Genomic DNA, 22,770 nt, shown 5'->3' with positions numbered 1-22,770 from the left:
AGCCTAGCCCTCCAAGCAGAACCCAATGGTACTGAAGTTTCTGACTTTTTGACGACACAGACCATGGGGTCCTGTTCCAGCAGTACCATGCCACCTGGTACGCGGACATACATAAAACATAAACAACGTGTTTACGGCCTGTCTGCGCTCTTTGACGACTTTTTTTCGTGTGAGGGCTTCTGAATCTGTGAAGTATAAGTACCTATACATGCCGCGGCGCTGCGAATATCTCCTGTGGCGCGGAAGCCGTTAAGTATTTGTAATCTTTGTTTGACCGATTTGGTCTTCCTTCCTTGTTTATAGACACCTCATTGTACCCCCTATCTGGCTAGCTAGTGGCGCTATAGCTATGACAGAGCAGATCAGAAGCAGGGACGTAGCCGCACAAGCCAACCGCACACCGGGAGGCGGTACAATAAACGGTAAACAAACAAGAAGAATCAAAGCCACCAAATCGGTCAAACATAGATTAAAAATACTTAACGGCTTCCGCGCCACAGGAGATATTCGCAGCGGTTTGTATAGGTACTTATAGTTCACGATTTCAGAAGCCCTCAAAGGGAAACAGGCCGTCAAACGGCGCAGATACGATGTTAGTGAGCATATTTATGTCCGCGTTCCAAAATTCCCATACGAAAATATAGTTATGAACAGGGACCCTACAATCAAAATTTCAGAAAAGCTTTATGGAGGGTTCCGAGAGGGGCTAGGGTAGCCTTAGCCATGGTTCATGACTCTCGTATTAATCATCATGGCAGTCATGTTTCAGGGCTAGGGTAGCCTATGTATTACTGATGGATTGAGACAACGGATGGACCACAATGGAGGGACAAAAAGCCTCTGGCGGTTTTTGAGATATTATAATTTTAGCATTACCTTTTTGACTGTGCTACCTGTACTGCTAAATGCGTGTTAATAAAGTGACTTAGCCTTGGTCGGTCTGGCATTTTTGTAATTGTCAGATATGCAAATGTCAGGACTCAGGATTAATAAAATAAAGTCAAGTCCAAAGGCTCCAACTACTGTTCAGCTAGTAATTGGGATAGGCACACTTGCAGACTTGCACAATCATCATACTATACTCCAGGTCAGACTATTGTCTCATTTTATCTTTTCTAGCAGACAAGAACAAAGCTTCATCCCACCAATAAGTTGATGCGCTCAAAACAACACCGATAATGTTAATATTGTACTACACCTCTTGTCTTGTTTAGCAGAATGAATGGCAACATGTCCAGCATGTCGATAAGTAGCGAGCAGAGGGCTCTCATCAGCCAGGTGTTTGAGGCCTACGTGACGGAGCATCATCGCGGTGACATACTGCAGGTTGTCACGGAAACCGACGAGAGCTTACACCATGCAATCGCCATTAACGCCATGACGCTGTTTGAAGCCAACATGGAGGTAATGGCAGCAGTAAACAAAATGGCCATATCACAATATATATATATATAAAAACAATCTCACCCGTGTGAAGTGAGGGGCGCTATGAAATGGGTTAAACCTGTAGGAGGGGCTAGTGCCCCTCAAGCTAGCGCCCCTCTAAAACCAAGGACCCACACTCGGGATGGTTCAGTTGTCCTCTTTCTAAATTCAAGGTGAATAATACACTGTAACTTCTCTGGACACAGGTCGGAGACTATTTCAATGCCTACCCCAATGACGTCCTGGCTATATTCGATGAAGCTCTGCACAAAGCAGCAGAGGACATCGTTAAGGGGGCTTCACAGGTGGGAGAGGTGAAGGTCAAACACTCCCTTCACACCCGTATTGCAGGTTAGTGAGGTTTAAGGTTGTTCTGATGTTTTTCATGCCCTGTTCCTACTCCTACTCTTAGTCAAGGCAAACAAAGGATGGAGATGTTCAACCCAATTTGTTAGTGACTTCTTGATTGTGATGAGTTTGTAACAAAGGTTAACAACCAGGTCTGGAGCGTAGTGTTTGCTGTGGGAGCTTGTTAAGAATATATTGTTCTAGCACAATAGTCCTTTATTTACTTGCGCAAGCAGAACGCGCAAGTACTGCGATCGGCTGTATGTATGTATGTATGTACAGTATGTATGTATGTCGGATTGTCGGTGTACTCCACTGCCCAATAAGGGACCACTGTTCTTGTTGACGTAACTAAGGTACGTTTCAAGGTTGGTATATAAGGTCAATAACGGGTTTAAAGGATTTAGAATAGCAGAGAGCTCTAGGACTCAGAGCAGCAGTCATACCCAGACAGAGAGCTCTAGGACTCAGAGCAGCAGTCGTACCCAGACAGAGAGCTCTAGGACTCAGAGCAGCAGTCGTACCCAGACAGAGAGCTCTAGGACTCAGAGCAGCAGTCGTACCCAGACAGAGAGCTCTAGGACTCAGAGCAGCAGTCGTACCCAGACAGAGAGCTCTAGGACTCGGAGCAGCAGTCGTACCCAGACAGAGAGCTCTAGGACTCAGAGCAGCAGTCGTACCCAGACAGAGAGCTCTAGGACTCAGAGCAGCAGTCGTACCCAGACAGAGAGCTCTAGGACTCAGAGCAGCAGTCGTACCCAGACAGAGAGCTCTAGGACTCAGAGCAGCAGTCGTACCCAGACAGAGAGCTCTAGGACTCAGAGCAGCAGTCGTACCCAGACAGAGAGCTCTAGGACTCAGAGCAGCAGTCGTACCCAGACAGAGAGCTCTAGGACTCAGAGCAGCAGTCGTACCCAGACAGAGAGCTCTAGGACTCAGAGCAGCAGTCGTACCCAGACAGAGAGCTCTAGGACTCGGAGCAGCAGTCGTACCCAGACAGAGAGCTCTAGGACTCAGAGCAGCAGTCGTACCCAGACAGAGAGCTCTAGGACTCAGAGCAGCAGTCGTACCCAGACAGAGAGCTCTAGGACTCAGAGCAGCAGTCGTACCCAGACAGAGAGCTCTAGGACTCGGAGCAGCAGTCGTACCCAGACAGAGAGCTCTAGGACTCAGAGCAGCAGTCGTACCAGCAGTGGTGAGCGCACTTCATGTATGGCCTACTTGCGCAAGTAGGCCATACATGGCATACTTGTGTGCAAGACGCAAGTTGGCACCTCGAGAGAGAGTGCATACAATATATCGTTCAGCAGCATCGTTCATTTTTAATTAATTTGAGTAGCTTCTCTCAATGACCCATTATGGATTCGTTTTTATCCTAGCTATGCTAAAAAATCAATTGCCCTGTTGAATTATCAAATGCAGTTTTGTATAATGCAGGCACAGACATGTTGTGAAAGCCTTTAATTTGTATTATTATATTGTCTGTTTTTGATTTGACCACAGAAAAGACGGACTGATTTCCAAATGTGTACATTAACCTTCTCTTGTTGTATATGAAATCCTCTTCTGCAGGTCTTCCAGTGTGTCCAGAGCTGACGAGAGACACAATTCCCAGATCCAGGGATGCGGGACACTTCCTGTCTGTTACTGGGACTGTCATACGCACAAGTGTCGCTAAGGTAACATCATGGATAGCATTTTTTGTCTGTGTAGGAGCAACATTTAACACCTTTTAATTAACACAGTGGTTCTCAAAGTGGGGTCCTTGAGGGAGTTCCAGGGGGGTCCCCAGTTAAATGTTGGATAGCTAGGAACAACATGGACCCTTATAGGTCTGTAACTCAGAGGTTGTACAAATGGAACCATTTTCTCAGAGTTAAATTTACATAGATTCTTGGCACCTAGGCTGGTAATCCAGCATGACAGTGTGTCGGGGGTTCGAGTCCCGATCCCGACTGTGTGTCTTCCCCACCATCTCTCTCCCCGTTTGTTTCCTGTCTACTTAAGTGTACAACTATCAATAAAGGCAGAAAGCCGCAAAAATATCCCACAAAATATGGTCCGTACAGACCGTACTCGCCTAATGCATGTCGTCAAACCGGGGGTCCTTGAACAAAAATCTTCAGAGGGCCTTCTCAAATTGGCTTCCACAGGCTAATAAGTGTTAATGTATATCTTTATGTAGTAGTCACATCCCACTAATTTGTTAAATGACTACACTTCCTAACCATCTGTCCATTGTACCAAGACATCAGAGACACATACTTCCCACAGATTACAACCACACACGGAGGTTTTGAAAACATGACCAATGACAAAAAAATCCCATATCTGCTGGGCGAAGTACAACAATGTGCAAACACAGCAGCAAGATTTGTGAGTTGCTGTGATAGGAGAAGGATATCAAATGGAACGCAACCACCCTAAAGACTAATCATTGTGTATATTCCTGCACTATACCTGCATCGAGTGACCTTGGTACATAGAATTTGATCTATTGAAGATTCTGACCTTCAAATGTACATCATTTTTGTTTTGATTGTATTGCTGTATTGTTGTATTGTTCTTTCTGCTTTGGCAATATGTAAACGTATGTTTTCTCATGCCAATAAAGCCCTTTGAATTGAATTGAATTGAATTGACTGTGCGCCCCTCACAGGTCCTGGAGTATGAGAGGGACTACATGTGTGCCAAGTGTCGCTATGTGTTCACAGTGCAGGCTGACTTTGAACAGTTCTACACCTTCGTCCCTCCTTCCTCCTGTCCTAATGAGGACGGCTGTAATTCCTTCAAGTTCACCTGTCTGTCTGGAGGCTCTGAGCCCGCTGCCTGCAGGGACTACCAGGAAATCAAGATACAAGAGCAAGTGAGGACCCCTTTAACCCATTCTGACCTGAGATCAGATTCATACGAGGTTTCCGCCGGACACACACTGGTCTGATGAACCCATTCTGACCTGAGATCAGATTCTAAAAATGTCAGTCGCTCTTCGATTTTTTTCAAAAAATAGCAGACCTACAAGCTCGTATCGCGCCACCGAGTGGCGCGATACGAGCTTGTAGATCTGCTATTTTTCAATAGCTAAAGCATGACATGATGCTGACACCAAAATGGGTGCCCGGTCAGAATGGGTTAAATTAATTTGTGGCTATGATCCTCCACTTTTATATAATGGTTTAAAAGCAATTAATAATTTAGATTAGAATTATAGTGGCACGTCGGATAATCCTGAGAATGATGAAGTGTACTGTATCTTGGATGGATCGTATCAGCTACCTGACCTAGCCTATAGCCTTTCATTGTGCCTGTTTATTAATATTATTGATGTATTATTTTATAATATTAAATATTATTATTTAATAATATTTATTTTATGTGCCTGTTTATTGATATTATTACTTACGGTAAGTAAGTAGAACGTGATCATGCATGTCATAGAAGACTGACATCATAGATGTCACAGGCTGGTCAATGTCACAATGCTTCATCCACAATGAATTATTGTTATTATATGTGCATCCCGAGATCCACATAAATTCCTACTTATACTTAAAGGACAACTTTAGTTTTTTTTCAACCAAGGTTCATGTTTTAGGTTGTTATTAGAGAAAGTAAAAGGTGAGTGTTCATTTTCTTTAATTTGCTGCTTTCTTTTGTTTTGGGGATTTTAGCAGTTTTTGACAGGGGGGCGGGGGCATTCGAGCATGGGGCTAAATATGTATTTTTTTACAAAATATTATGGCGATTCTTTTTTTTTATTATTTACTATACTCCTAATAAACCCCAAGAAATTACATCTGGCCAGAAAAGATCACGGGATCTACTGAATGTGACAAACTGACATATTGAGCCTATACACACAGTATAAGCCTTCCCCCAGTAGGCTACCTTCACATTCAGTAGATCCTGTGATCTTCTGTGGCCAGATGTAATTTTCCTGGGGTTTATTAGGACTATAGTAAATAATACAAAGATAAATCACCATAAGATTTTGTAAAAAAAAATACATATTTAGCCCCATGCTCGAATGCCCCCGCCCCCCGGTCAAAAAGAGCTAAAATCCCTAAAATGAAAGAAAGCAGCAAATGAGAAGAAATGAACACTCATCTTTTACTTTCTCTAATAACAACCTAAAACATGAACCTTGGTTGAAAAAAACTAAAGTTGTCCTTTAAAGGGATTGTGACATTAAAAAAAAGGTTTTGGAATTGTTCTTGTTTTTTTTAGGTTTTCTAATCTCAATTGCACCCAAAAAACATGAACTTTTAACATTCAGTAGATTTTCTGTGATCTGGGGTTTTCTGGCTCAAACAGGTGCTCTGATTTGCCGGCAGTAAGTGACATCACTTACTGCAAATCCCATATGTCAATGGGATTTGCCAGCAGATGTCACTGTTTCACTGTGTTGCCTGTTTTCATTGTAGCTCAAAAGGCTTCCAAACCCCAAAGAAAACTTCAGACCACAGAAAATCCACTGAATGTTCAAAGTTCAGGTTTTTTGGGTGTAATTGAGGTCATAAAACCTAAAAGAAAAAGGAAAAAGAAAAAGAAATGAAAATGAATGTCATAAAACCTTTAACTTTGTTTACTTCAATCCCAGCACGCAGTCGAGTAAACAACAGTTTGTCCCTCCCAGGCTCAGAGGCTTTCAGTGGGCAGCATTCCTCGTTCCATGGTTGTCATCCTGGAAGATGACCTGGTGGATAGCTGCAAATCTGGTAAAACACTAAAAGGGCTCCATTTTCATCACCGCTAAACACCTTATCCCTACACTTTGTTGCCTTCTTTTTACTATTTTGAAAATCATTTTTGAATGATCTTCATTGACACGTTGGGCAGATCTACAAGCGCACGATGTGTGTCGCGTTACGAAACGCGTTATGCACTTTTGGATCGTCTCTTTTTGGCAGTAGAGTGAAAAAGGGAAGGGAACCTTTACAGACCCTTGAGGACTAAGGCCCTCATTTATCAACCGTGCGTACGCCAAAATATGGGCGCACGCCGAAATTACCGACATTTTCGGCATTTAACATTTCCGGCAAAGCTTGAAATTGAACTTGAGTAGGACAAATAGTCACGTCTGGTCGCGAGCTGGCGTACGCTGTTTTTCTGTTTTACACAAGCGGAGCAGCCTTGTCTGAACTGCTGAGAGGCTGCCACAGGCATCAAACATATATGTATTCACTCCTAAAATGTTTATATAAAAGGTATGTATAATGTATATGGGCTACATGTAAAAAATTAATAAATAAAAATGTTAGGGAATACATGTGTCATATGAAATTAGTAGGAGATAAAATCGCACAATTAAAAACAATGTTGCAAGAGATGCTTAAGCCATTTAAACAGTGTTTTGCATGAGCGCATAGGCTACATGCGAGGATTTGGGCTGTCTGTGCTGAAATATTTCCATGACGGGACGTTGGAGAGTAGGCTATAGTGCAGCAGCTGCTGCAGCTCAGCTGCGGAGAGTCCCAACGTGCAGGTATAGCCTACTGTAGCCTAATCTACAGCATGAAGGCCGATGTCTTTCTTACGGTATGTGCAATATAATAAACCCGACGCGTCGCTCGAATGCCAAATGTACCGTGCCAGGCTCCCAGCGCAAGTGGGAACTGCATCGGAGATATAGGTATATTACCCAGCCAGCCCATGCACCAGCCACATGAGGCTATGGTTTTGGCTGCACATTCATATAACAGTGCATGACTAACGACTGCGAGGCAATCTAAATAGACTGGCAAACGTCGGAACGTGCATGGTCAGTTGGTCACGGACGGACCACTGTGATAGAGAGAGACAGACAGACAGACAGACAGACAGGACAGGACAGGAGGAGCACCTGAAAAACAGCAGCGTGTGTGTGCCTATTTGTTATTTAATTATGGTTCACAGGTTCAGGTTTTCGTTCACTAATATATCTTGTTGTATATTAAATTAAAAATACTTTAATAATTTAATATACAACTAACAACACACAGTTAAAGTTGCAAATAGCGATATGTGCGTGCGTGCGTGCGGGGGGTGAGGGGGAAGCGAAGCGAGAGGAGAAACAGACAGCTTTTTTTAATGTGTCATGTAGGTGCGTGCGTGCATGACAGCAAGGCAAGCGAGGTGAGAGGGAAACAGACAGGGACCCTGCATGAATTAAATAAAGTTGTAGACCTACCCTGTCACAGGGTAGGCCTACAACTTTATTTAGTTGTCTGTTTCTCCTCTCGCTTCGCTTCCCTTGCTGCCCGCCTCACCCCCCGCACGCACGCTTTATTTAATTCATGCAGGTGTTCGTTCTTTATTTGTTTAACAACACACCAGTTAGTTGGGCTTGCAAGTTGCGTGTGCGTGCTGTACATGTGTATGAGAGAGGGGGGTGAGGCGAGCAGCAAGGCACGGGAGAAACCTATTTTTTCATGTAACCATGGTTTCAGGAAACGTATTGCCGTTGTTCATGTCGCAAAAACGAGGGCGAGGCTTGATTTCTTAGGGCGTGCCAGATCAAATTCAGCCGTGACATTTATTAACGTGAGAACAAAATTAAGGAAGGATCAGCTGTTTGCGATCACTTTATAAATGCCGTGGCGACGTGGGTGTACTACGAAACCTGCACTCGAATCTGTGGCAGATTTTACACTCGATTGATAAATGAGGGCCTAAGTGTATATATAAGGTGTAATTCTTCAAGAAATTAAGCTTTCAGATTTATGGATTAATAATAACAATGACTACCTAGTTATATTTGCATTGCACGTTTTTATATTGAATATTTCAGTCCTTTTAGCTTACCTGGGAGTCTATTATGATTAAAAAGCTCCTGTAGGAACAATTCAATTAATGGTGTTTATTGCTCTCCGGTCACAATGCCATAGTTATGGTTAATATTAAAGGACCACTTCACCACTTTTCAACCTATCTTCATATAATAGGTCCTCACTAATAATCATGATAAAATGGCAAAAAAAAAATCTACTCAGTCTGTGTCTCATAGGAGGGCTGTGGGCAGTTTAGAAACCGTCTTCCAGTGACATCATCATTAGACAGATTATTTTTTAAACAAGATTCTTTTTACAAAAATGTTTAGATTTTCATTATTGTGAGAAAGATGGCTTCCATTTTCGCATTGCAACTTTTCAAGACTAGAAAGCCTGCAGTTTCTATTAGCTTGGATTCCCCATCGATGATGTCACTGGAAGACGGTTTCTGAACTGCCCACAGCCCTCCTATGAGACACAGACCGAGTAGAAAAAAATTTCGCCATTTTTTTCATGATTATTAGTGAGGACCTATTATATGAAGATAGGTTGAAAAGTGGTGAAGTGGTCCTTTAATGCCTCTGATGGAAGCACTGCTCAGTAAAGTAGTAAATGCGCACTTGCGTGTGTGTCAGTGTTGTTTTCGTCGACTAAAACTAAGACGAAAGTTATTCGTCAACTACTTTTTTTTTTCGCTGACGAAAAGTAAATGGAAAACTAAGCTATGATGACTAAGATAAATACACTGACAATTTCGTCAACAAATAAAAACTACGAGTTAAAAAACGAGTTCACAAGAGATCCAGTATACCGGTAAGTCATGTTACACTTGGTTGCATGCTGAAAATAGCCGATCTAGATCGGTGTGTAGATCGGCTATTTTCAGCAACGTCATCAAGGCCCGCCAAAATGCATTATAGTCGACTAAATCAACTGTAGGTAAAATCCTACCTACTAAAACTAGACTAACACTAAGACATTCCAGGTGACTAAAATATGACTAAAACTAAATGAAAACTATTCAAGCGACTATGACTAAAACTAAAACCGCTGCCAAAAACAACACTAGGGTGTGTGTGTGTGTGTGTGTGTGTGTGTGTCTCCCCCCAGGAGATGATGTAACGGTGTATGGGGTGGTATGCCAGCGCTGGAAACCCCTCTATGAGGACGCCCGCTGTGACGTGGAGCTGGTCCTCAACGCAAACAACCTGGAGGTCAACAACCAGCAGGCCAGCGCTGCTCTCTTCATGGAAGACATTCAGAAGGACTTCAATGCCTTCTGGGAGAGCTACCAACATGACCCCTTCTCTGGTACCCTGTTTACCCACATGACCCCTTCTCTGGTACCCTGTTTACCCACCTCTCACACTTAACCTTTTGTCTCCCCAATTGCCTTAAGGAACCAAAACAATTGGGGTGATATATATTGGCCATCATTCGATTTTTTTTTGATGACCTCTGCAGACAGTCTCTCTCTCACTCACCCACCCACTCACTCACTCACTCACTCACTCACTCACCCACCCACTCACTCACTCACCCACTCACTCACACACACACACACACACACACACACACACGGAGATGAACATGTGTACTGCATTGTACGTTGATTGTAATATGAAAGAATCAATGTATTTGACAGTTGCTACATGTGAGTGAGTTTTATATTGTACGGAAGAGATGTCCTAAAATGTTAGAAAGCCTCAATAAGTCAATCGTTATTAACGGCGGCTGGCCGACTCCAGCCAGGACCACTGTTGTTGAAATGAGACATTTGACGTGCTCTCTCTCTCTCTCTCTCTCTTTCTCTCTTTCTCTCTACCCCCGTCCCTCCACAACAACGTTGTGTCCCTCCCTGTCCTCCTCTTCCCAACGTTGTGTCCCTCCCTGTCCTCCTCTTCCCAACGTTGTGTCCCTCCCTGTCCTCCTCTTCCCAACGTTGTGTCCCTCCCTGTCCTCCTCTTCCCAACGTTGTGTCCCTCCCTGTCCTCCTCTTCCCAACGTTGTGTCCCTCCCTGTCCTCCTCTTCCCAACGTTGTGTCCCTCCCTGTCCTCCTCTTCCCAACGTTGTGTCCCTCCCTGTCCTCCTCTTCCCAACGTTGTGTCCCTCCCTGTCCTCCTCTTCCCAACGTTGTGTCCCTCCCTGTCCTCCTCTTCCCAACGTTGTGTCCCTCCCTGTCCTCCTCTTCCCAACGTTGTGTCCCTCCCTGTCCTCCTCTTCCCAACGTTGTGTCCCTCCCTGTCCTCCTCTTCCCAACGTTGTGTCCCTCCCTGTCCTCCTCTTCCCAACGTTGTGTCCCTCCCTGTCCTCCTCTTCCCAACGTTGTGTCCCTCCCTGTCCTCCTCTTCCCAACGTTGTGTCCCTCCCTGTCCTCCTCTTCCCAACGTTGTGTCCCTCCCTGTCCTCCTCTTCCCAACGTTGTGTCCCTCCCTGTCCTCCTCTTCCCAACGTTGTGTCCCTCCCTGTCCTCCTCTTCCCAACGTTGTGTCCCTCCCTGTCCTCCTCTTCCCAACGTTGTGTCCCTCCCTGTCCTCCTCTCCCCAGGCAGGAACCACATCCTGCTGAGTCTGTGTCCACAGGTGTTTGGCATGTACGTGGTCAAGCTGGCCGTGGCCCTGGTGCTGGCCGGGGGCGTGCAGAGAACGGATCCCTCAGGAACCAAAGTCAGGGGTGAGGAGGAAGGCCTCACGGCGCATTGTGAGCTTGTAGATCTGCTATTTTAGATGCACAACCCCCGGTAACGTGCTTCAGTCAGATCAGATGTATTGTTCATTATCAGGGTTGTGTCCCGTGTGCAGGCGAGTCTCACATGTTGCTGGTTGGGGACCCAGGAACAGGCAAGTCTCAGTTCCTGAAATACGCTGCCAAGATCACGCCTCGCTCTGTGCTCACAGCTGGAATCGGCTCTACAAATGCAGGTACTCCTTCCCCAGGCTAGGCTGATATGATCATGGGGTATTATTACTGTATATCTGATTTAACCCATTTAGGCCTGAAGACGATTCTACAAATGCCTTCTAAATCCTGACCGTTTTCTGAAAAATCCATGTTTCTATGTCATTCGTTCTCAAACATTTTCATGTCAATGACCCCAAAAAAAAATGTTGTTCCAGGGACCTCCCAGAAGCAAAGATTTGTGTTAAAAACATTAATTGGGCTGCATTTTCACGATTTTTCTAAAAGTGCCACGCTATGAGCTTGTAGATCTGCTATTTTTCAACAGCTAAAGTACAACATAATGCTTAAAACACCAAAAGGGGTTCCCGCCCATGTACACACATCCACTGCCCAGTGCCAGAAGGGATAGACACTGGAGATACCGTAGTACAAGTCATTTCTTGTACGCCTCCGGCCTAGCCATTCGACTGAGGTGTCCTGGTTTGTCCGATTTATTATTGTTTTGGAGAAATGTGATTCAATATTTACTAGTCAATGCGATGGGAGGTACATGGTCCTGAACAAAACAACCAGGTGCTCAACGGAGACGTGCACGCAGATAAAAGATAGTAAAAAGGTGCTCCAGTCCTGGATCAATCGGGATAAGTCAATTGTTGATTATTTCTGTCATTATGTGTCATTGGGTCCAGGTTTGACTGTGGCAGCAGTGAGGGATGGAGGGGAGTGGCATCTGGAAGCTGGGGCTCTGGTGCTGTCAGACGGTGGACTGTGCTGCATCGATGAATTCAACAGCATCAAGGAACACGACCGTACCAGCATCCATGAAGCTATGGAGCAACAGACCATTAGCGTGGCTAAAGCTGGGTATGGCAAAAAAACGTACCAAGATCAATTCATATTTATGTGTTTTCTAGTCTAGTCACTTGCTTAGATGATTTGTTAAACTATAATTGCATTTATATTTCTATTAATTGTCTTCACCTCGCTTAAATGAAGGAGAATTACTAAATAAAAAGAACGACTTTATTATATATTAATAAAGGAAGGATGCACTAATTAATTATTGTATCCTTGATGCCTAAACATTTTCTTTCTCTGCTGTACAGTATGGTCTTTAATCTGATTGTTACTCTTCTCTGTGTACAGTATGTGCAGGGCTTGACAATACCTTTTTGAGTACATTTCCCCTTCACTTGTCTGGGCACAAAGGTTACGTAACTTGTCCGGAGCACGAGCACACATAAATACATTTTAAACCAACTAACTAAGTTGGTTTTGGTGAAAACATTTTGAATATTCTCAGTTTACAAGTTAATAGCCCTAGGCCTAGAATATCTGTGATCTTACTTCTTACATACATTTCATGTATTCAAAATACAGTGCACTTGTCCGGAAAGATTTATTGGTCAACAGGACAAGCCTTAATGTCAAGCCCTTGTGTGTGTGTGTGTGTGTGTGTGTGTGTGTGTGTGTGTGTGTGTGTGTGTGTGTGTGTGTGTGTGTGATCTCATTGTGTACAGTTATTATTACGGTGTGTAATCTGACTGTCTGTACTGTACAGTATGTGTAATCTCATTGTGGTACAGTATGGGCGTGTAATCATGCTGTTCTGTGTCCAGCATGGTGTGCAAACTCAACACACGCAGCAGCATCCTGGCAGCCACCAACCCCAAAGGCCAGTACGACCCCAACGAGCCGCTGTCCGTGAACGTGGCCCTGGCAAGCCCGCTGCTCAGCCGCTTTGATCTGGTTCTGGTTCTGCTGGACACCAGGAACCCAGAGTGGGACCGCATCATCTCCTCCTTCATCCTGCAGGAGCAAGGTAGGAACTAAAAATTGAGGCTACGTCGTTGTAGCTTTTGCAGCAGCTACAAACATCGGATGCGTCTTTTGCATCTTCATGTCGCTGTGCTTCAGTGGCTTCCATTGACAATGAATGGTAGACTGTGTCTTTCACCCGCCCCGTGGGAACGCAGCATTCCTGCTGTGCTGTCTGGTGCCTGAAGGGTCAACGAAGGCAGACCTGAGATCAGATTCATACCAGGTTTCCACTGGACAACACACTGGTCTGATAAACCCATTCTGACCTGAGATCAGATTCTAAAAAATGGCAGTCGTTCTTCGATTTTTCAAAAACAGCAGACCTACAAGCTCGTATCGCGTCACTCGGTGGCGCGATATGAGCTTGTAGATCTGCTATTTTTCAATAGCTAAAGCATAACATGATGCTGACACCAAAATGGGTGCCCGGTCAGAATGGGTTCATTTAGTGCCTGATACCTCGTCCCTGCACAGGAGAGCCCAGTGACTGTTCTTCCTCCTCGCTGTGGCCCATGGAAAAGATGAGAGCCTATTTCTGCGTGATAAAGCGGCTGCAGCCGCAGGTATCCGAGGAGGCCAACGTGATCCTAGCACGCTACTACCAGCTGCAGAGGCGCAGCGACAGCCGGAACGCAGCTCGCACCACCATCCGCATGCTGGAGAGCCTCAGTAGACTGGCCGAAGGTACGCGGAGACAAATTCATTGACATAATTACTACTATTACTGTGTGCGCGTGCAGCTTGTAGATCATCTATTTTCGCCTCCTTTTAGAAAATGTTCACCTATAAGGTTTTTTAACTAGTAGGGCTGTGTGTGTGTGTGTGTGTGTGTGCATGAAGCTAATTTGAATTGCATGTGGGGCGGGTGCGACCGTGCGTGCGCCGTGTGGTGTCTGAACTAACGGCGCGGCACCCTGGACTGCCCTACTGCCTATAATGACATAAAAGTCGTTAAATCTAGTCTGTGGGTTTTATAAATATTTAATCACTGAAAAGTATATTAAAGGGACATTTCACCCTTTTTGCATAAAACTATATGTTAATGACATTTAGAAGATTTAGAACACTTTCCTGGGGGTCTTTATGTGTGTAATATGTGGTTTTAGATATTTTAGATTGTAGCAGTAAGCACAGTGTCTCTGATGTCATCGACACTGGGCTCACTTACTTCCTGGACTACAATTCCCATAATGCTTTGGGGCACTGCTCCTCCTTGTGGATAGAGGGAGGGCTGTCTTACTGAGACAACATGTAGTCCAGGAAGTAAGTGAGCCCATTGTCCATGACATCAGAGACACTGTGCTCACTGCTACAATCTAAAATATCTAAAACCACATATTACACACATAAAGACCTCCAGGAAAGTGTTCTAAAGCTCCTAAACGTCATTAACATATATGTTTTGGCAAAAAGGGTGAAGTGTCCCTTTAACAAGAGCTTGTGACTAAATAACTACAATGGTACATGGGAAACGGACCTCAAAAGTAACGGTTTTGGACATACTGTACAAGTATGTTGCCTTACATTACATTACAGAGACGATATGATAGTAATGATAGTGTTTTTTTCCTGTCCAGCCCATGCTAAGCTGATGTACAGAGAGACTGTCACCATAGAGGATGCTGTGGTAGCCATCTCTGTCATGGAGTGCTCCATGCAGGTGAGTTAAAGTCAGCAGACATCCTTGAAGTATGTCTGTCCATGTCCACTTTGTCCAGTCATAACGTGTACAATGCGTAGTTCGTTCGTATTTCCATGGCCAAGCCACTAATAGACTTTTTCAAGAAGTGCTACTTCTTCTTGCCACCTGCAGTATTATTAACTGATATACAAACCCATGTTGCGACCTTATAGATTTTCTATTTTCAGCAGAGTTGACATTTCTGTCGCTGCATCCTCCCTAGGTTCCATTCTCCACCATTTAACCCATTCTGACCCATTTTGGAGTCAGCATCATGTCATGCTTTAGCTATTTAAAAATAGCAGATCTACAAGCTCATATCGCGCCACCGAGTGGCGCGATACGAGCTTGTAGGTCTGCTATTTTTGAAAAAAATCGAAGAACGACTGACATTTTTTTAAATCTGATCTCAGGTCAGAATGGGTTCATCAGACCAGTGTGTGTCCGGCGGAAACCTCGTATGAATCTGATCTCAGGTCAGAATGCGGTTAACCGTTCTCTGGTCTTTGTTGTGTCTGGTCTTGTCCCCAGGGTGCTGCGTTACTGGGAAACGTGAACGCCTTACACACCTCCTTCCCCGCGGAGCCCCGTCAGCAGTACAGAACACAGTGTCAGATAGTGCTGGAAGGGCTCGATCTGCCTCACTTACTCAGCAAAGACATGGACAGACTGGACAGGTGAGGATGGATTTGCTTTATCTACACAGAAAGTAGCCATTTTTCTTTTTAGGATAGTTCAGACTAGTTGAGTCTTCAACTATCGATTACTTTCTTAGTGATCAATTTACTTTCTGAATTAATTAAATAATCCGAGAAGCTAAAATACGCCAGCGGAATTGACTTATATGCTCGTTTTTTTTTTTTTTTTTTTCATGTGTTATGAGCGCGTAGAAGAGAACACAGTTGTGAACCGTAATCAATGTATATTTAAAAAAGGCCTCAAAAGGCAATCTCACCGAGGAGGGCGTTTGGACCACTACGTAGTGTGAATGTGGCCAATTGTCTCTTTCTCTTCTCACACTTTTATCCATCGTTTCCATCTATTCATGATTTGTGTTTTAAGTACATAAGTTATTATAATGATATAACAATACTTAACCAACATTGGGCTAATTGTTTATTTTGCTTTGTGTCCCCTAGCCTGGAAATTGTTAGCCCGGGCTCTGAACATACAGAATCGCAGATCCTTCCGCCCCACAACCCAACTACTCCCGACGACAATGACGCCCCATCGGACAGAAGCCTGGACTGGTTCCATTCTCTAGCAACCAGCGAATCGTCGCCTTCCCTGAACATCACCTCTCCCACCGTCACGTCAACGCAGCAAAACATCAATAGACAAGCGAATTGTACGAAATCACCAGAAACAGCTATTTTACCCAAAAACCACAACAACCAGGCTTCAGCACAAGTCCAGAAAGCATCGAAAATTGGTGACGACACATCGCTGGGCAGCAAATCCACGTCGAATGGTGCACCCTGTGAAGTAGCCAGCACTGTTTCAGAAGAGCAGAGGAGGCACAGTGAGGCAGAGAGACAAAAGGAGAACTCTACAACATTGCGGGAAAGAAGGAAACCCGATCGAGAGAGACGGAACCAAAGAAGTGAAGTGCTGCCAACGGCTGATTCAGAAGCTCCAGCCTTGGTGGTGCAGAAAGTCTCCAAGAAGCTGCGAGATAAACGAATGAAGGCACTGCAGGTTCAAAACAATGGCGAGGAAGGAGTAAGGACAGCAGGAGGAAGCAACATCAGGAGAGATAGTTTAGAACAGGAGTTCTCCTGGGACGCCCCCATGACCCCCCAAGGTAGCAGCACCCCCGCAGTGGGAAAGAAACACAACTCAAAGAACAATTCAATTGTTCTGTTGTCTGAGGAGGAAGGGGAGTTTGAGAGAGAAAAGGGGAGGAATGAAAAAAGGACAGAGAGAAAGATTGCGTCTGATGGTGTTCAGGAGAAGACGACGGGGTCAGACCTGCACGGCATGTTGTCAAGTTTCAACTTCAAACCAAGGGAGAAGATTAACCACAAGCAGCAGCCAGAATCCACTCACCTGGACAAAATTGACTTTAAGACTGACAGCCGCAAAACAGCCATGGTTAACAATCCAGCAGGTACATCTACAATCAGTCTGGACTCAGCTGCCCCAACAAGAGCACCACCCAGACCAGGGAAGGGTCAAGATGGGCAACACCAAGATTTGCCAGCCGGTGGCATCCGTGTAGAAGTAGTTGCTGATAAGCGAGAGGGTGGCACTACTCCTAAGCCTAATGTAGACGGGAAGGAGGGAGGGAGGAAGGTGGTAAGAGAAGATGGGAGGGATTCAAGAGAAGCTGTGGGAACAAAGCTCTCTGAAATAAGAAAAGGGGCCTGTTCTCTCCCCGGGAGCGACGGCACACAGCGTAAACGGCAACAGCTGCTAAACAAACTCACTAGCTCTGAAACGAGACCACATACTTCCAACATGTTGGCCTCTAAACCTAGCTCCACCATTGAGCCACTGATTACGCCACCAACACCAGACAGGAGCACGCCCGCTGTGGCCACCTCCACCTTGGCCAAGCTCTCACGCTTCTCCTTCACGAGCCCCGCAGAGCCAAAGCCTGTATCTGAGAGCACATCTACGAGACCCAGAGACGTCCAGACTGAGTCCAACACGGATATCGCTGCTAACTTCTCAGGTTCTAAAGGACGGAAGTCTTTCACGGCTATTAAAGACCACCGAATGTCCTTGGCACCCAACGGACAAGTAACCACAGACGGTGAGACGGGATCACCGCCAGCTCTTTGCACACGGCCTGCACCAGGGTGGCAACCCAACATGGCTTCAGCCGCCCCAAAGCAACCAGCAACGTCCCAAAGTAACACTGTACCTCAGTACAGTGCCGATAATAGACACACATCACAGCAAGACGTGACAAATCGCATTGGTGTTCGCAGCAACACTGTCAAATCGACAATGACCAATGGTGGCCGTGGTGACAACGGAGCAGATGCCACCGCTGGGAGCCATGTTAACTCTAAGAAGAGGAAGTGCTTCGAGCTGGCTCCTCCTCCTCCATCCAGTACTGGAGGTCTGGGATCCAAGGGCCTCTTCTCTGAACTGTCCCTGTTCAGCTCTGAAGAATTCAATGATGACGACCTTGACGTTGACTGGGACACAGAGGCTGGGAAGAGAGCCAAGGTCTAGGCGTGCGTGAGTGAGTGAGTTTGTCCAGAAACTCAGAATCCATTTTGTGCTGCAGTATTAATTTCTGGATAAAAAAACAAACCATGATGATCAAATTATTTTTGTAATGAAAGGACATAAGACAAGAAGAAATATGCCTCTCTTATAGGCCTAGTATATAAAGATATGTTTGTTTTATGTCTTTTTCTATAATATGGAAATACAGTTTGTTTTTTCTCTGCTATACAGGCCCTATTGTTTCTGGTCTATTGCTGAATAGAAATTATGCCTTTGTTGTCTGTGGTTTCAGTAGCAGTAAATAATGGAAAATAAAGTATAATGTCATTCGGTGCCCTGATGACATTAATGTATGTACTTAATGGCGTAAGCTGAAGCCTGTTACTTTGGCAAAATTATTTGATTAATACATTATCACAATTGTAGACAAAACATACAAATCAATAGGAGTAAATGAATAATATTTACCATTGAGTTGTAAAATGACTCATGAATCTAATTAGGCTAATTATGAACTTAATGAATCTATAAATTGATTGTCTTTACTTACTGAGTTGTACCTATTCATAATTCCTATGAGATTATTTTATATGATAACCGGACCGACCTCAGGGATTATTTTCCCTTTTGGCCTTTAGGGAAAGAGACAATGTTTTGTTCTCCAGATATCAATTAGTATTCATTAGATTATGAAAAATGCTGTACTACTTGTGAACAGGGCTTAAAGGTATATTCAGTGATTTCACTTAATTCAAATATCACTTATTTTTTTGTTTTGTTGTTATAATCCTCTCTACTATAGAGTGTGCTGGCCATATAAGGAGTTCCTCCCTGTCCCCAGTTAACCCACTGGGTCCCACAGCCAAAAACGAAACCTAAGGCTTTTTGAGTGAAATCACTGAATATACCTTTAAGTAATTAATGTGCAATTGTGCACATGCAAGGGAGACGCACAAAGAACAAATCATTCACTTGGTTCTCGATCTTTATCATGGTGATGTGTACAATTGTACCTTGTACAGTGAACACAGATAGACTATCTTATTCTATTTTTTTGGGGGGGGGGGGTGTCATGTCACCCATGTGTGCGTCAGTAATGTGACAGACTCTCTCTCAGCAAAATCCATACTATAAATGTAGCTAATACTGTGGAAAAGTAATTGTGATGATATATGCGATTAACAATTGACTGTTGCACACAAGACACTAATGCAATCTGTATGTAATGTTTATGTTCGATAGATTTGATTGATCCCTGTGGAGAAATCTAGGTGCCGCAGCCCAGTAGTAAGCATGAAACACAGGATAAGTAGATAAGAATAGAGAGATACAACTTAGGCAAATTAACCCTAGCCTCCATCCCAATTCTTGGGTGAAAATTCATTGAAAATAGTCGGATCTACCAGCTCAAAATGCGTTACACTGCAACGTGAGTTTGTGGATAGGCCTACTCTGTTTTCTGCGAAGATATTTCGGTAGCACTTGCTGGGAAAAAGGAGGGGACAACTCCTGTTGATTTAAATATATAGGGTTTAAGAGGTTAATTAATCCATTCTGACCGGGCACCCATTTTGGTGTTGGCATCATGTCGTGCTTTAGCTATTGAAAAATAGCAGACCTACAAGCTCATATCGCGCCACCGAGTGGCGCGATACGAGCTTGTAGGTCTGCTATTTTTGAAAAATCGAAGAACGACTGACATTTTTAGAATCTGATCTCAGGTCAGAATGGGTTCATCAGACCAGTGTGTGTCCAGTGGAAACCTCGTATGAATCTGATCTCAGGTCAGGTCAGGTTAACAACATGTCTGTCATGAGTGAGTGGAACTCCATGTTTGGAGTCTATGACGTCAGTCATCCACACATTATCTATGATGTCTGACTCCATATTTGACAATCCGGTCCAGCTTTCATTGATTTCCATTATGTGACCTTAAAAATGTATCATACCGGTATGTGAAAAACCATTGGTCTACTGGTAGTGTGCAAGAGAAAGTTGCCGCTGATAGGTTCAGTGATTTGCGAGATTAGCCCTAGACAAAGGAACACACTTAAAGGATGAAAAACATAACCAGCCTTTAGCCTGGTGGACAGACGTAGACTTAAAGTCTGATCTAATCTGTCTGCATTTTGCTCTGACTGGGCTGGTGTACGGTATGTGTGTACTGTGTAATGTATAGTTGATCAAGCTGAGCTAGTGCGCTTGTAGATCTGCTATTTTGTTCCAAGTGGTTAAGAGAAAAATAGAAATTCATGAGCTCATACAGTAGCTCACATGCTGGAAGCTTCACAGCTTTACAACCACCGTGACATCATTTGAGTTCCATGAAGCTCACATGCTTCAAAGGAACACTCAAACGCAGTGTTTTGAGTCATCATCTGAGCTTTGTGGGGTATCAATGAAATAAAACGTTAGGGGCAGAGATAAACAAAGAAATAATAGCGATTGAAGTGTGTGTGTGTGTGTGTGTGGACAAGGCGCCCCCGAGGTGTCTATACTTGGCCCCCTCTCCACCATATCCCTTGCTGAAAATAGCAGATCTACGAGCTAACAACGTTTTGTGTTGTGACACATTATGTGCTTGTAGGTCTGCTATTTTGCCAATTTATAACATGCCCAGAACAGAGACGCTATAGCCAGGGTTCATGTGGTTGAGAAAGTATTTAAACTAAAGTTCACCTCATAGTTCCTACTGGATATGCTCATTCCGGAGGCAGCAGGCAGGACACTGACTAACCTTTGTGCTATTGGTTACCTGTAGCACTTCTTTGGGCCACAGTGGTGTCGGAGACAAAGCCTCTATTAGCATGTCCACCAAAGGCTGCATTTTATGAGCTGCTAGACTGAAAAGCAGAGCACCATGGGCACCAGAAACCAAAGCATCCTGTCACAGTCGCTGAGGGCCAACCCATTGATATGCAATAGGGCCAGTCATGTTAATTTGAGCTGCGCCACTCCACTATGATTCGCCGGGTTTCACATTCATTCAGAGGTGTGTCTCAAAGCATGGTGTATAATGTGTGAGAGTGAGAGTGAGAGAGCCCTCAGTGTCCCTGTGCTCACGTCACTACTCAGTCACAAGAGTGTTGGCTATTGACTTTATAACACACTAATAAGGCTCCTTGATGGAATTTAAGTTCTTAACGATGCCGCCACTGTCGACCACAGGGATCTATATGCTTTTAACTGTCCTCAACCTGCTGCCTGTACAGGCAGACATCTCTGCTTACACACACGACAACAAAAGGATGGACTTTGAAGACCTTCCTCTGCATCTCGGCAACCACGTCCAGCTCTACAATGGACTGAGGGGCCTCTTGGTTGTTGCGTGGCCAGAGAATCGATGTGAGCACATTAACTCACCACCACCACCGCCACCACAACCTCAGAGAATGAGAGCCAGTGCCGCCCCCCTGCCCTTCATCATCCTCATCAACGGATCCGACTGCAACTTTTACACCAAGGTCCTCAGCGCTGAAGAAGCAGGATACCAGGCGGCCATAATTCACAACGTGGACTCCAAAGACTTCATCCGATTGGACTCCAAAGATGTCCGGAAGCAGATACACATTCCAACTCTGTTTGTGACCGAGGAGACCGCCGTCTCCCTGAAGGAGGCCTATACTTATGACAAGGGGGCCCACGTCGTCCTCTCCATCTACTCGCTTGTCTTCACCTATCTCATCATCATCGTGCTCACCATCATGCCCGTCTGCGTGATCATCTTCCCCTTCGTGGCTTTGCTCCTGATGAGCAACTTTGTGCTCAACAGACTCCTGCTGAAGAAGCTCCCGGTCCACACGTACAGGGAAGGGGCCGCGGTGTACGACGCGTGCGCCATCTGCCTGGAGGACTACGAGGACGGGGAGAAGCTCAGGGTCCTGCCCTGTTGCCATGCCTACCACACACGCTGTGTGGACCACTGGCTGACCACCATAAAGAGGACCTGTCCCGTCTGCATGCAGTGTGTGGAGCTTTTTGGAGGACCAAATAATAGTTATTGTTTAGTTTAGTTTTTTTTTTGCATTTGCATTAATTTGCGTTATTTTCTACGCCATGAATGTGAAAATATTTATTGTTATAACAAGACGGTTTTTACAGGTTTTCTTTTGATGTGGCATGTTTTGTTGATGACTTTTCAAGACTAGTTGGCCTGTGGCTTCATGCCTACAACAAACTGTGATCCCAAGGTCATCGCTGGCAACTTGAATACATTTTTGGAATATCTAAACTTTACTTGAGTATTTACTTATTATTTGCACACGCGTGCGTGCGTGCGTTGATAGAGGGAGAGAGAGAGACTTTCCAAAAGTTCAGCTTGTATTTCAAATTTTAAGTTATTTTGGTTTGATTTTATAAGTTGTAGGCCTACTTGGCTGCAAAGCATAAAAAGTACACAGTGAAATGCTGTTTATTCTTAACTACTGTTTTTTGTTTGTTGATTTCACACAATGTAAATATAGCCTACTATGTTTCCCATGCCAATACAAGCCTGATTGAATTGAATTCAAGTATGCTATACCTGCCTATAGAGGGCCATCAGATATACAGTAGTATACACATACTTCCCACAGATTTAAAAACATGACTGCATTATGGAAAATCTGCCAATATCTGAAGTATTTTTTCTTCATTCTATTTTAATTGTACATACATTTATT

General features: G+C 44.4%; 2 protein-coding genes across 2 annotated transcripts; both read left to right on the top strand.

Annotated features, from left to right (window-relative positions):
- Positions 1-1,239: 1,239 nt before the first annotated feature.
- Positions 1,240-18,368, top strand: mcm9 (minichromosome maintenance 9 homologous recombination repair factor; the record flags this gene model as incomplete). Its single annotated transcript, XM_083788824.1, has 14 exons — positions 1,240-1,404; positions 1,632-1,776; positions 3,346-3,452; positions 4,433-4,639; positions 6,410-6,491; positions 9,633-9,833; positions 11,071-11,196; positions 11,325-11,444; positions 12,114-12,288; positions 13,044-13,246; positions 13,720-13,929; positions 14,823-14,905; positions 15,458-15,603; positions 16,066-18,368. 14 exons carry the CDS (start codon positions 1,240-1,242, stop codon positions 18,110-18,112), a joined length of 4,017 nt encoding a protein of 1,338 aa, XP_083644950.1. The 3' UTR covers positions 18,113-18,368.
- Positions 18,369-21,255: 2,887 nt separating this feature from the next.
- LOC310876138 (E3 ubiquitin-protein ligase RNF13-like) lies at positions 21,256-22,122 on the top strand (the record flags this gene model as incomplete). Its single annotated transcript, XM_083789583.1, has 1 exon — positions 21,256-22,122. The coding sequence occupies one exon, from the start codon at positions 21,256-21,258 to the stop codon at positions 22,120-22,122; it is 867 nt and encodes a 288-aa protein (XP_083645709.1).
- Between the last annotated feature and the right edge of the window lie 648 nt (positions 22,123-22,770).

Source organism: Protomyctophum parallelum, assembly GCF_964188405.1.
Source record: "Protomyctophum parallelum genome assembly, chromosome: 18".
Taxonomy (NCBI): domain Eukaryota; kingdom Metazoa; phylum Chordata; class Actinopteri; order Myctophiformes; family Myctophidae; genus Protomyctophum; species Protomyctophum parallelum.
The sequence above is the reverse complement of the archived record's forward strand: the minus strand, read 5'-3'. Positions and strand labels throughout refer to the sequence as shown.